Consider the following 12545-nt stretch of genomic DNA (forward strand, 5'->3'; position numbering starts at 1 on the left):
AAAAGTCTTTTGAGGTACTGTTGTGTAGGAGCCGTAACGGGTAAGTGATGTCTCTCCATGGGTCGATTTGAATGCTTATTTACTTGACATGCCCCCTCAGGAGGCTGCCTTCACTGACCCACATAACCCCAGACACCACACCACACTGCATGAAATTAGTAAACAATTTCGGTTTTTCCCCTTACGATGACAAACTGTACGCAATAAGCAACATTTTCTCCGGAGCCAACCATCAAAACCATGGACACTGTAGGGTTGAGGTGTAGGGACAGGGTGCGTGCGTGCTGCTCATTGCATGTGACAGATGCTGGGGACCTTTTAAAAACCTTTGAGGGGTTTCCATTCCTCTCGAGGACCCTGGGATTACAGATTCAGACCTGGAAGTTCTCCCCATATTCGTGTGTGTGTGTGTGTGTGTGTGTGTGTGTGTGTTTGTGTGGCTGCACATTGTCTAACAGCTGTTTAACATCTGACTTAATTATTGCCATTTTTCTATGGTTTAACCTTGCACTGTGTCTGTGTGCTCGCGTATGCATGCGTTTGAGGGGGGGGTGGGGGGGGGGCATCTGCCAGGATTTGGGTCCCTTATGTGGTCCAGAAGGGATCAACTGAGAGCAACCAGATTAAAGCTGTGTTAAAACACGGCAGCACTCTCTCTCTTTCTCATGCACTTTTTCCCGCTCACTTCTCTTATATCTCTCTATCACCCTTTCCCCTCTTCCCTCTCTCTCTATCGCTCTGCCCCCCCCCCCCCCCCTCTGTCTCTCTCTGTGTCTTCATCATGCCAGTGCCCATGGATCCGGTGGGCCTGGCAGTGTGAGTGTTTGTTTGTGTGGGTTCTTGCCCAGTGGAGCCGAGGGCTTCTGTTCCCTGGCCCGGCTCCAGAGGTCCATCACAAAGCGGGCCATTGACGATTGTGGGGGCCCAAAGGGGCTCAAGCTTGTTTTCACTCCGGGGTTGATTTGATTATACGAGTTTTGTGTTGGCCACTCCTTTGCCTCAAGGCCAAAACATAAGCCTCAAGGCCAGCGCTTAAAAACAGCTACAAATAGCCTAATTTTTTTCTCCTCTCTCCACCTCTCCTTGTCCACTTTCTACTCTTCCCTTCCCTCATTCTGTGTGCCTGTGATGCCACAAGCACCTCCAGCTACGCAGCTAGGCGATGGTACAGAGGAATGCAAGCTCACACTGTTGAAAAATGAAAGGGGGTTTGTCCCATTGAGAAAGTTGCCTGACCTCCCCTGAGGTATGGCTTCCCTCAGTGATAAATGATACACCTCCGTTCTCCTTCCCCTCCAGTGTTGTGGTCTGCTGAAATACTTACGTAAGGGGCGAGCATGAGGGCTGCTGTTGGATTGGCGCATCCCATCAACCCTGTGCTCGTTAGGGGGAAAATGTAGGACAGGACTACTCTCTCTTTATTTTTCTCTTTATGGGGTTTAGATTTTCCGTTCTCTCATCGGGATGATTACTCTGCTTGTTAAGCCGAGGAGAGGTCCCGGTTCACTCTTATTTCTTAACGAGCCGTTTGCTTTGTATGATTGTACAAGGTTGGATGTTGACATTTGTGCTGATCACCAAAGACATGCAGGTCATGCATTTTAAATTCAAGGTGCATACAATAATTGCAACTGTAAAAATAAACAGGAGTTATGTTAGCTTTTTGTCTTCTGTCCGTGTCCAACTGTTGCTCCTCATTATCTAGAAATTCCTGAGGTTCTGTACGTGTTACCAAAATGCTGATAGTGTTCAATGGCACGTTAAAGCACACGTTGCAGCTCAAACCTTCTAACCGTAAACTTCTGTGGTTTATATAGTAGCTCAACTGATCTCTCTCTCTTTGTTTGCGTTTCTCTCTCTCTCTCTCTCACTCTCTGTAGATGGGGTCCATTCAGTGTCGGCCCAGTGTCTGCTGCAGGTGACCATCATCACGGATGAGATGCTCTCCAACAGCATCACTCTGCGCCTGGCCAACACGTCTCAGGAGCGCTTCCTGTCCCTGCTGCTGGCCCAGTTCCTTGATGGTGTGGCACGGGTGCTCTCCGCATCGCGTGAGGACGTGGTCGTCTTCAATGTTCAGGACGACACCGACGTCAGCGCCAGCATCCTCAACGTGAGCCTCTCTGTGGCTGTGCCAGGTGACGGTGGCGGCGGTGGCGGCGGTGGCAGGGGAGGAGGGAGCGGGGTTGGGAGCAGGCGGGGCCCGGTCGTAAAAGGAAGAGGAGGCCATGCCGTGGAGTTCCTGGGCTCAGAGGAGCTGCAGGAGCGCCTGTACTTAAACCGCAGCTTGCTGGCGCGCATCTCCTCGCAGGAGGTGCTGCCGTTCGACGACAACATCTGCCTGCGCGAGCCCTGCGAGAACTACATGAAGTGCGTATCCGTGCTCAAGTTCGACAGCCTGGCTCCCTTTGTGGCGTCCGACACCATCCTATTCCGGCCCATCCAGCCCATCGCTGGCCTGCGGTGCCGCTGCCCTGCAGGTTTCACAGGGGACTACTGCGAGACTGAGGTGGACCTGTGCTACTCCAAGCCCTGCGGACCCCACGGGATCTGCCGCAGCAGAGAAGGAGGTTACACCTGCGAGTGTCTGGATGACTACACAGGTACGTGTATCTTTCTCTCTCTCTCTCTCTCTCTCTCTCTCTCTCTCTGCTTTTCCTTCTGTCTTTCCATTCCTCTCTCTTTTTTTCCACTTGTTTCCTCACTCGTCCTCTGTTTTTATGTTCCAATGTATGTCTTTGCATAGCCCTGTACCCTGCCGTAGCCTGACTGCAATGTAACCACACATCACAGCAACACAGACCACAACAACTGTGTTGGGTTTGCTTGCCCAGCATTTGGGGTTGTGTTGAATCGATCATGCCGCTGTGAATTGCTGACCGCTTTTTACCGCTAGCCAGCTGTCTACTTTGTGGGGAGTTAGCTTGCTAATGTAGGCTAACGTTAGATAGTTGGCTGGCAAACGCATTGCAAATCACCTCAGACATTTTCTCTGTAACTGTAACATTTTCTCTGTTTTTTTCCCGGTTAGGTTATTTAAACATTACATTTATATACAAACACAGCTATCAGAAGGAGATTGAGTTTGCCTGTTTTTTTGTAGGCACACACACCTGAGCGCAAGAATAAATATTCACACCTGTATAGGCCACTTGCGTAGAACCTATATACAACCATAATATCAGCCTTTACCACAATGACCTCTAACTATGGATCTCATAGGGTTCTCTTGCAGTGCAAGGCTTTTAAGGAGGGCTGTGTGTGAAACCAAAGGTTTAACACAAAGAGTATGATACAAGTTTAAATTATTGAGAAGTAACCTCGGTCTAGGTTTTTGCTTTCTTTATTCATAAAGAACAGTACTCCCTTTGCTTCAAGAGGGCTCTTTTATAAATTGGTTATACAAGAATGTGCAGAAGGCCTGACAATGGTATCCATGCGACTTGCCCTGAAGCATAGTCTTGTCTCACCATAGCCAAAGTGCCTAAGTGCATCGGGTGTCCTTGTGAGACGTGAAACTTTCTGCTGGTATGGTACTTGAAGTCCAATGCCTGTTTGCCTGCCTCAGATTCTTTTGCTAGGTGGTTAGTCGTGATCACCCTTGAATGTGTCTGAGGCTCTCCGGAATGCTATAGTCAAGCACACCCCTTTCACCTTCTCCACGTTTTATTACGTTACAGACATATTCTGCAATAGATTGAGTTCATTTTTTGTCACAGAATTCTACACAAAATAGCCCATAATGACAAAGTGATAACAGGTTTTTAATGACATTTGTGCTAATTTATTAAAAATCGAAATGTGAAATATCATACGTACTTGTGTGCACACCCTTTGACTTTCCGGCTTGACTGTACTTCAGGGCGAATTAGAAACCCAACTGGTTCTAAATCTTCGGCTTAGTTGTAGGTAGCCCACAGGGAATTTGATTGGATTATTTTGTCCTCAATCATTACAGGTCGACCCCTGATTCTGAGCTTTTTATTTAAAGTTAATATGTCTGCTGTACAATATAGCACCTTTTATAGCACTTAGATTACCATTGGTCAAGTATTGCAGTCATCTTCATATTGATTGGATACCCATAAAACTGCAATTTGCGATATGATTGAATGTGGCATGATTATGGCATGGGGATGAACTGCGTTGCACCCGAGGAAGACCCAGTCCATCAGAAGTGTTCAAACATGATTCCCTGTTAAATGACTGAGCAGGAGCCATAGTCTGCTGCACAGGACTGAGCAATGCATAGGGAGTGAGTGTACGGTGATGTGGTACTGATCTAATAATCGCCTCCATCTGCCTCAGAGGGAGAGAACTAAATTAAACATGGAAAAAGCTTTTCAGCAGCAGCCATCAACTTCTGTTTTTCTTGCTTTCCCTCTCCGTCCTCCTCATCCACTCTTTCTCTTTTTCCTCTCTCTCTCTTTCCCCTCTCTCTCTCTTGCTCGCTCTCTCATGCTCTCTCTCTCTGGCTCTCTCTCTCGTGCTCTCTTTCTCTGGCTCTCTCTCTTTCCCTCTCTCTCTGTCACAAACATATGCTCTAAGAAATCCTCTTGGAACATCTATGTGAGCTGACATAAACACACATTAGTTCACATACACTCTCATGCTCACAATTCACTACTCTTTGTCTTGTATGCGAACAAACCACACACACACACACACACACACACACACACACACACACACACAGACTCAATCAGGAGTTGCGGCGGCCCATGGGCTCTCTTGTTCCTTGTGTGGAGTGGGGTTGAGAGCTCTGAGGGCCGGGGCCAGGCCTTTATCATGGGATTTAAAATGTCCGGGCAGAAAGACAATGCTGTGCTTTGGCCACGGAGCTGAACACCTCTTTGAAGAATAATGGAGGGAAGTGATTAATTATGGATGGCTACAGATGGAAAAGGGAGCCTCACCCCCCCTCCCCATCACCCAGTACCCCCTTCGTAAAAATAAGAAGAGAGGTCGAGAAAGCGGAGTGAAAGCACTCTATAGACTCCTCTAAGCTCCCACCGCCTGATAGGAGAACAGTTTAAAGCCTTTTCTTGTTTTGTCTCGTTTTGCAACTCAAAACAAGATAACGAGAGAGGTGGTGTTTTTTTTGTTTGTCCCCCCCCCCCCCCTCTCTTTCCTACCAGCATTATTAACCATCAAAGCCCGGGAGCGTATCGAAACGCTGAGACTGCATGCGCTTGCTTCCTCCTGTCCTCGCGAATGTGAAGCCGATAATGTAGACCCTGACCCAAAACATTACACTCCTCCATGAAAGAATCCACACAAGGGTAAAGAGGCAGGGGCAGAGACCTCAGATAGGGGAGAGAATGAGGTCAGGGGCACTGGAAGCAACATGAAACAGCTAATCATGCCAAACGGCATAATGAGCTTTTGCAAACTAAAATGGCAAAGAGAGAGGAGCTGTACTTTGTTCAATATGCAAATGGAACAGGAATAGCAGAGTCTTTGGCCCTTTATGTTGGGGTAGAGAAAGGCTTGTGGGAGTTTTGCAGAGAGGAATGAGCAGAACTTGTTTAATAAGTCCCTGCGCTTGTATGTGTGTGTGTGTGTGTGTGTGTGTGTGTGTGTGTGTCTGCTTGGGGCACTTTAAGCGTTTTGATTGATGCATTGGTTGCACGCACAAACTCCTTGGTGGAGGAACCGATGACACTGCAGAGCCAATCAGTGGGCTGAACGGAGATTGAACGGACAATGTGTTTCCTAATAACTTTTGATGTGTTGGCCTTATAAAACTTGGGGGATACACAGGACAGGACGTGACAGTCTATCAAGTCAACCCCATTAATATTTTTTGCAGCACAATCCAACCACAATCCATGTGAATCATCACCAAATTTTGCACAAATGATTTTCAGACAAAGCCTCATTAAAGTTTTCAGACACATTATTCAGACGGACCATTCTTCCCTTACAGCCTGTTGGTCAGGAAGCAAGCTCATATCTTGGCCAATCTTTGATCAATCACCGTTAAACTTGTTGTGCACGCTTCCAACCATGCCCATGACATTATGAAATCAAGTTTCCATGGTGACTGCGCCCTGCTGGCCCACTTGGCCACCTCATCACTGCTTGCTGCTATATTTTGATATGCGGTCTGATAGAGGAGACATGGCTTTATGCCTCTGGGTTTGTGGTAGAGGGGGCCAGGCGTTAGACCTCTGGGACCGTGGGAAATGATTGAACTAGTCTGGACATGTGTCACTATCTTATGACCTACTGACCTAAACACACTACTTACTCACTAAAAGTAACTCTTCCCTTGAGAATGAATGGGAAAACAGCTTGCTCTGCCTGGCTAGGACTTGTCTTGTCTTGTACATAGTATTATACGGTGATATCCAGTTATTTAAAACAGTGCTATTTCACATCAGGTCGTTTGCTGTTTAGTGTTGTTTTTGGGGAAATGTAATAGGCTAAAATAGACATTGCTGGCTTAAATCACAAACATGAACATTGAATTTAGTCACAGCTGATAAAAAAGGTCAGATGTGAACCTGATCCAGAGTCAGGTGTGGTCAGACAGAGAGGACAGGGGAGAGGTTGTGCATGTGGTAGTGTGATGCTTAATGTGGCTAACTCACAGTAAGTAGTCATTCTGTGGTCCAGAATAGGCTGGCAGCAATGTGAAGGTCTGAGGGTGGCTGTGCTGGAATTCACCCATTCGGGATCAGTGAGTGTTTGAAAGGCACTATGGACTTCCAAAAGCCCTTGATCCTGTTGCTGAAGCCACAACTGGCGCTCAGTGTGAGCAGGTGTAGCAGTTCCTACCCCCTACTGAGTGGCCACACACACTGCTCTTCAATGCTAGTGAGCAAAGTGAATTCATTACGCAAGTCAGATGTGTGGATGTGAACATGTGCTTGTGTGCTTGTGTGTGTGTGTCTCTGTGGGTGTAACGAGAGAGAGCATGTTCACTCCTCCATGGGTCTGGGTTAAGAGCTACTCTTTGCTAGGTTTGTATGTTGTAGGTGTGTGTGTAGGATGGAGTGGCTTGTGAGGGAGGAAGAGAGAGGGAGAGTGTTTTCCCGTATGTGTGGTTTTCCGTGTGTTTGGCACCAGCAGGAGGCAATCATGTCCGTTCAGCACATTGAACCTCATCAATCTCACTCGTTTTCTGTCTTTCTCTTTGGTTCTCTTGCTTACCAACCCCCATCAAACACACACACACACACACACACACACACACACACACACACACACACACACACACACACTGTTCCAGCTGACTGAAAGTTTGTTGTGTGCAGAGGTCAGGTTTGCAGCCGCTGAGGTGGGTGATTGCTCTCATGTGGTGCCATGTCTACCCAGAGCGGTTCAGCTTCAGCCACTCTCTGCACATCATCAGGCAGCCATCATGGCAGTGCACACCCCATCTCCCATCCCGATTTGATGTCTTTTTCTCTTTCAGACACACACGGACACACTAAAAATATCCATATCTCTGTCGCTGTCTCACACACAATCTCTCCCTCCCTCTCTCTCACTGCTCAGCTCCTGCTGTTTTGGACTGATTGAGTGTTGAATTTGCGACTTTCCCTTGGATCCCAGAATTACTGTCTGATTGTATGTATGTGTGTGTGTGTGTGTGTGTGTGTGTGCGTGTGTGTGTGTGTGTGTGCGTGTGCGTGTGTGTGTGCACGTGTGCATGTACGTGTGTTTGAGCAAATTGCACTTACCAACGCTGGTCTGTCATTCTGCCTGTCTGCAGTGCTTAAATTGCTTTATCAGTGGGTGTGTGGAGAAAGGACAGAATTTGTGTGTGTGTGTGTGTGTGTGTGTGTGTCTGTCTGTGTGTGTGGCAGGCTGGGCCCGTAGGCGCTGCCAGATGGAGAGAGGGTGGTGAGAGAGAAGAATAGCAGAACAGACGTCAGTCTCGCTCCTGTTTAGAGGGACAGAGCGATGGAGAGAGAGAAAGGGAGGGAGAGAGAGAGAGAGAGAGAAAGAGGAAAGTACAAACACATACAGTATTTGAGTCAGAATTGCAGAGGCAATAGCAAAGCACCCAAAAGCCACATGTGAGCGCACACACACAAACACACACACACACACACACACACACACACACACACTCACATGCACAATGCTCTCACACATGAACACTTAGTGAAGTCATGCAGGTTTACCATTATTCAGGCCAACAGAGCCTCTCTCACTGATTACCTTTCTTTTGCATTTTTGTTAGTGTGTGTGTGTGTGTTTGTGTTAGTGAGTATTTCATTGTACATGAGAGGGGTGTGGTTGTGGTGATTATTTATAGCGTCCTTCCTGCACACCACTCTAATATGGACAAACACACTCACAGACAGACCCTCTGCACATCAGACCCACTTTCTCACAGGCTCACATCCTCATTCCAACACCCCAGTTCACCTTGGGAGTGTGTCTGTGCACTGACCTCTTTTGGAAATGTAATGGAGGGAGGCTGTGTTGAGTTAGTGCTCGACCCACACCTGTTCTGTTCTGATCTGCCAGGCTCACCCTACAATTAGCTGTTAGCTGTTAGCCTCAGAGCTCTTTCTTTCTTTCTTTCTTTCTTTCTTCCTTTGTCTTTCTTTCTTTCTCTCTCTCTCTCTCTGTCTGTCTGTCTGTGTCTGTCTGTCTGTCAGTGGAGAAAGACCTGCAACAGAAGAGCACATATGTCTCCATTTTAGTCATTTTGGAATGCCAGAATCCAACGCTCTACCCCTGCAGTTCTTTGCAGTTGTGTGTTTATCAGTCATGGCACGTCATTTGCGGTGGTCTTTTCAAGCTGGCTGTAATTGCGATGCTGTGAGGGACTGAGGGCTTACCGCTCTCAGCAGGGGTCAGTGCGGCAGGCAGGCAGCTTTTCTGCGTGCTACAGGGAGAGACAGTCCTATGTAGAGGGATGGGTTTGGGTGCTAGAGCGAGAGACAGCCTTATATAGAGGGATGGGTTTGGCTGCTCGAGGGAGAGACAGTCCTATGTAGAGGGATGGGTTTGGGTGCTCGAGGGAGAGACAGTCCTATGCAGAGGGATGGGTTTTGCTGCTAGAGCGAGAGACAGCCTTATGTAGAGGGATGCGATGGAGAGAGAGCGATGGAGTTTGGATGGGTTTGGCTGCTCGAGGGAGAGACAGTCCTATGCAGAGGGATGGGTTTGGCTGCTCGAGGGAGAGACAGTCCTATGCAGAGGGATGGGTTTGGCTGCTCGAGGGAGAGACAGTCCTATGCAGAGGGATGGGTTTGGCTGCTCGAGGGAGAGACAGCCTTATGTAAAGGGATGGGTTTGGTGTGTTTAAGGGTGGCAGGCAGACAGCATCTAGCTTGAGATTGTCCATCTAGCTTGAGAGTGTCTGCCCCAGCTCAGTTTTTGAGTCAGGTACGATCCACATTGCTTGTCTCAAAAAGTGAATGCCAGAGTTTGTCATCAAGGACCCTGTCCAAATCACCAGCTGGCTGGTTCAGTGTTTTGCCTGGCAGATGGTTCTGGTCAGGTTGGTTCGAGTTGGCTCAGTGCTGGAGTTGGGAGTTGAGACCAAGCTGGAGATGAGATCTCTGCTGTCAGGTGTGACTGCGACCTCACACCACTAATAAATAGCACAGCAGCATAGCCATTTATTACCTCATCAGTGTCCCCAATATAGCATCAGGATCAGGCTTTTTAAGAGTGTGATGCAACATGGATACACACACCGAATTATTTGTTTTAAAACACACACACACATACATAAACATACACACATAAACACACTCACGTAAGACAGTCACAATCTTACGCACTGAGGTTCCTAATCGTCTTGGCAGAATATCCCTAGAAACAGGGCAATTTGTAGTTGAGAGCAGCACTGAAGCAGAGGGTGTAATGGCTCAGGCTAAATAATATCTGTGTTTGTGTGTTTGATGTTTGTTTGTGTGTGTGCGTGCGCTTTCAGGCAGACATAATTACAGATTAATGAGGACAACTTTTCAGAGCTCCGACATAAAAACACCATCTGCTAATCTATATTCAAAAATGAACATGGCTTCCAATGCAGGTCTCAGCTTCACTGAAGGTATTCCAGTTACCCTCACCACTCCCTGCTGCCATTATATGCAGACATCACAAGGCTGCTTAATTTGACGAAGTAAGACGTCACAATGATATCTCCACTCCATTTGAAGGGCTCTGATACGCGATCCGACAGGGTTTTGTGTGTGTGAATGTGTTTCTGTGTGTGCTTGCAGTGTGTTTGCAAGAGAGTGTGTGTGTGTGGGGTTTCCGCGAATATGTGTGTCTTTGCAAATATGAGTGTGGATGCATGCAAGAGTGTGGTGGTGTGTCTGCGTGTGTGTGTGTGTGTTTGTGCTTGCAAGTCTGTCTGTGTGTGTGTCTGTGCGTGTTTGTGCTTGCAGTGTGTGTGTGCTTGCAGTGTGTGTGTGTGTGTGTGTGTGTGTGTGTGTGTGTGTGTGTGTGTGTGTGTGTGTGTGCTTGCAGTGTGTGTGTGTGTGTGCTTGCAGTGTGTGTGTGTGCCAGCTTGCAGTGTGTGTGTGTGTGTGTGTGTGTGTGTGTGTGTGTGTGTGTGTGTGTGTGTGTGTGTGTGTGTGTGTGTGTGTGTGTGTGTGTGTGTGTGTGTGCTTGCAGTGTGTGTGTGTGTGTGCTTGCAGTGTGTGTGTGTGCCAGCTTGCAGTGTGTGTGTGTGTGTGTGTGTGTGTGTGTGTGTGTGTGTGTGTGTGTGTGTGTGTGTGTGTGTGTGTGTGTGTGTGTGTGTGTGTGTGTGTGTGAGTGTGAGAGTGTGATTCCCAGAGGCCCTGCTCACTTTGAAAGCCCTAATGATTCATGCAAGCAAGCGGTAAACAGAAGAGGAGCAGGCCCAGTCTGACTGGATGTGAGTGCAGCACAGGAGGATCACCTTAATAATAGATACCTGCGTTTGGGGCGGCCTTGCCCCCTGTCCTGGTTTACACACCCCCTCAAAAGCCCCCACCTGCGTCCTGCCAAAGCCCCACACCTGTGGTGGAAAGGGCTGTCCCAAGAGATGCCTGACTGAAAAAACTCTCTCACACCAAGTCATATCAGGTTACGGACACTGACAAGAACACTCTTAGTATGGTGCTGGGATGTTGTTGTCCTACATAAATGGCTTTAGGATAAAAGGCAAGTCAAAAGGAAGTGGCTTTTTTCCCAGTGCCTGTGTTCTACTGGGTGTGTATTATTTAATCGCTTGTATGGAAAGTCCCTCTGTGTGAGGGATTTGGGAGGAAAATGGGCCATGAGCGCGCTCTCTCTCTCTCTCTCTCTCTCTCTGCCGTCTGTGTGTTTTAGTATTGAGCAGATTCAAGCTTCTGTCAGCAGGACGACGGCTGTCTAAGGCCATCGCTGGTCTCAATGTCATCTGTCGAAACATTTGTTTAATTCATCGTCTAATCACGCACTTCTGATTCAATTAAGACCCCACCCCAGCCCGGCCGCCTCACCGCTGCTCACCCACTCCGCTGCTCAGCGTTCATCGGCCCTGGTAAAGGAACAAATGGGAAAATGAGGTCACTGTAGGAAAGGTGACCTTGGAAAGTGTTGCACGTCGATGCGACAATAGGAGGAGTAGCGGGCGCTGGTGGGGGACAATGCAATTAGCTTAAATAGCTAAATGAGGAACCAGTCACTGCAAGCCGTTTACTGATTAATTTCCTCTTGCGTTCGGCCCGTAATTGTTTGCTGTACATCGTTGGCTGACTAACAGCAGCGCTCTTCTGATCCCTGGGGTTATTTCAGATGAGGGGGGTGTACATATGATGGTAATATGTTTTGGGTCAGGAGAGGAAGTCGTTTGTGGTTGGTGTCGACTGAAATTAGGATGTGATTTGTGAGGCAAACAGGCAAGCCCAGTCAGCTAGAACATCTCTCCGTGTGTGTGTGTGTGTGTGTGTGTGTGTGTGTGTGTGTGTGTGTGTGTGTGTGTGTGTGTGTGTGTGTGTGTGTGTGTGTGTGCGTGTGCGTGTGCGTGTGTGCGTGCACGCGCTTAGGAGAGCTGTCCACGTTTTATAAAGTCATGGACCATTTACCCTCAAATTCCCCATTTTATTCTAAATGTAATTGCCTACCAAACAATGACATTTAGCTGCTTTTATTTCTCATCTCCTGTGTGTTAATATTTCATGAAGAGGTGACAGGAAGTCATTGTGTGTAACTTGAAGGGGCGTTTTTGTTAAAGCCCAAGCAGAGCTTGAGCAGCGCATCAGGGCCCAGAGCACCGGAGGAATGTGAACAATGCTGTGTTCAGCTGTCAGCGCTAGTGCTGTCCACTTCCACACTGGTGTTCATTGTGGCGCTGCTCGTTTGGGGAGTGTGAGGGAGGACAGGAAGATAATAATAATAATAATAATACCTTTTATTTATATCGCGCTTTATCAATGACTCAAAGCGCACAGTCATACCAGTGACGGAGAGCGAGGGAACCAAGCCCATACTTATTCTCTCGCTGACATACTCACTCTCTCTATCACACGCACACGCACTCACATACTTTGGGCTTGGCAGTCCCCCCCTCCGACCACCAACATTCATTCTAACAATCAGTCTTACAAGCATACGAT

General features: G+C 47.9%; 1 protein-coding gene across 1 annotated transcript in view; it reads left to right on the plus strand.

The window, feature by feature from the left end:
• Positions 1 to 12545, plus strand: part of celsr2 (cadherin, EGF LAG seven-pass G-type receptor 2) — a gene marked incomplete at both ends in the record, with an annotated part of 68628 nt that overhangs the window by 19527 nt on the left and 36556 nt on the right. The window contains one exon of the mRNA XM_080846283.1: positions 1881 to 2603. Coding sequence (XP_080702409.1) covers positions 1881 to 2603 — 723 coding nt within the window. The remainder of the gene's footprint in view (positions 1 to 1880; positions 2604 to 12545) is intronic.

The sequence above is a fragment of the Sprattus sprattus genome (genome assembly GCF_963457725.1).
Source record: "Sprattus sprattus genome assembly, chromosome: 10".
Lineage (NCBI taxonomy): Eukaryota > Metazoa > Chordata > Actinopteri > Clupeiformes > Clupeidae > Sprattus > Sprattus sprattus.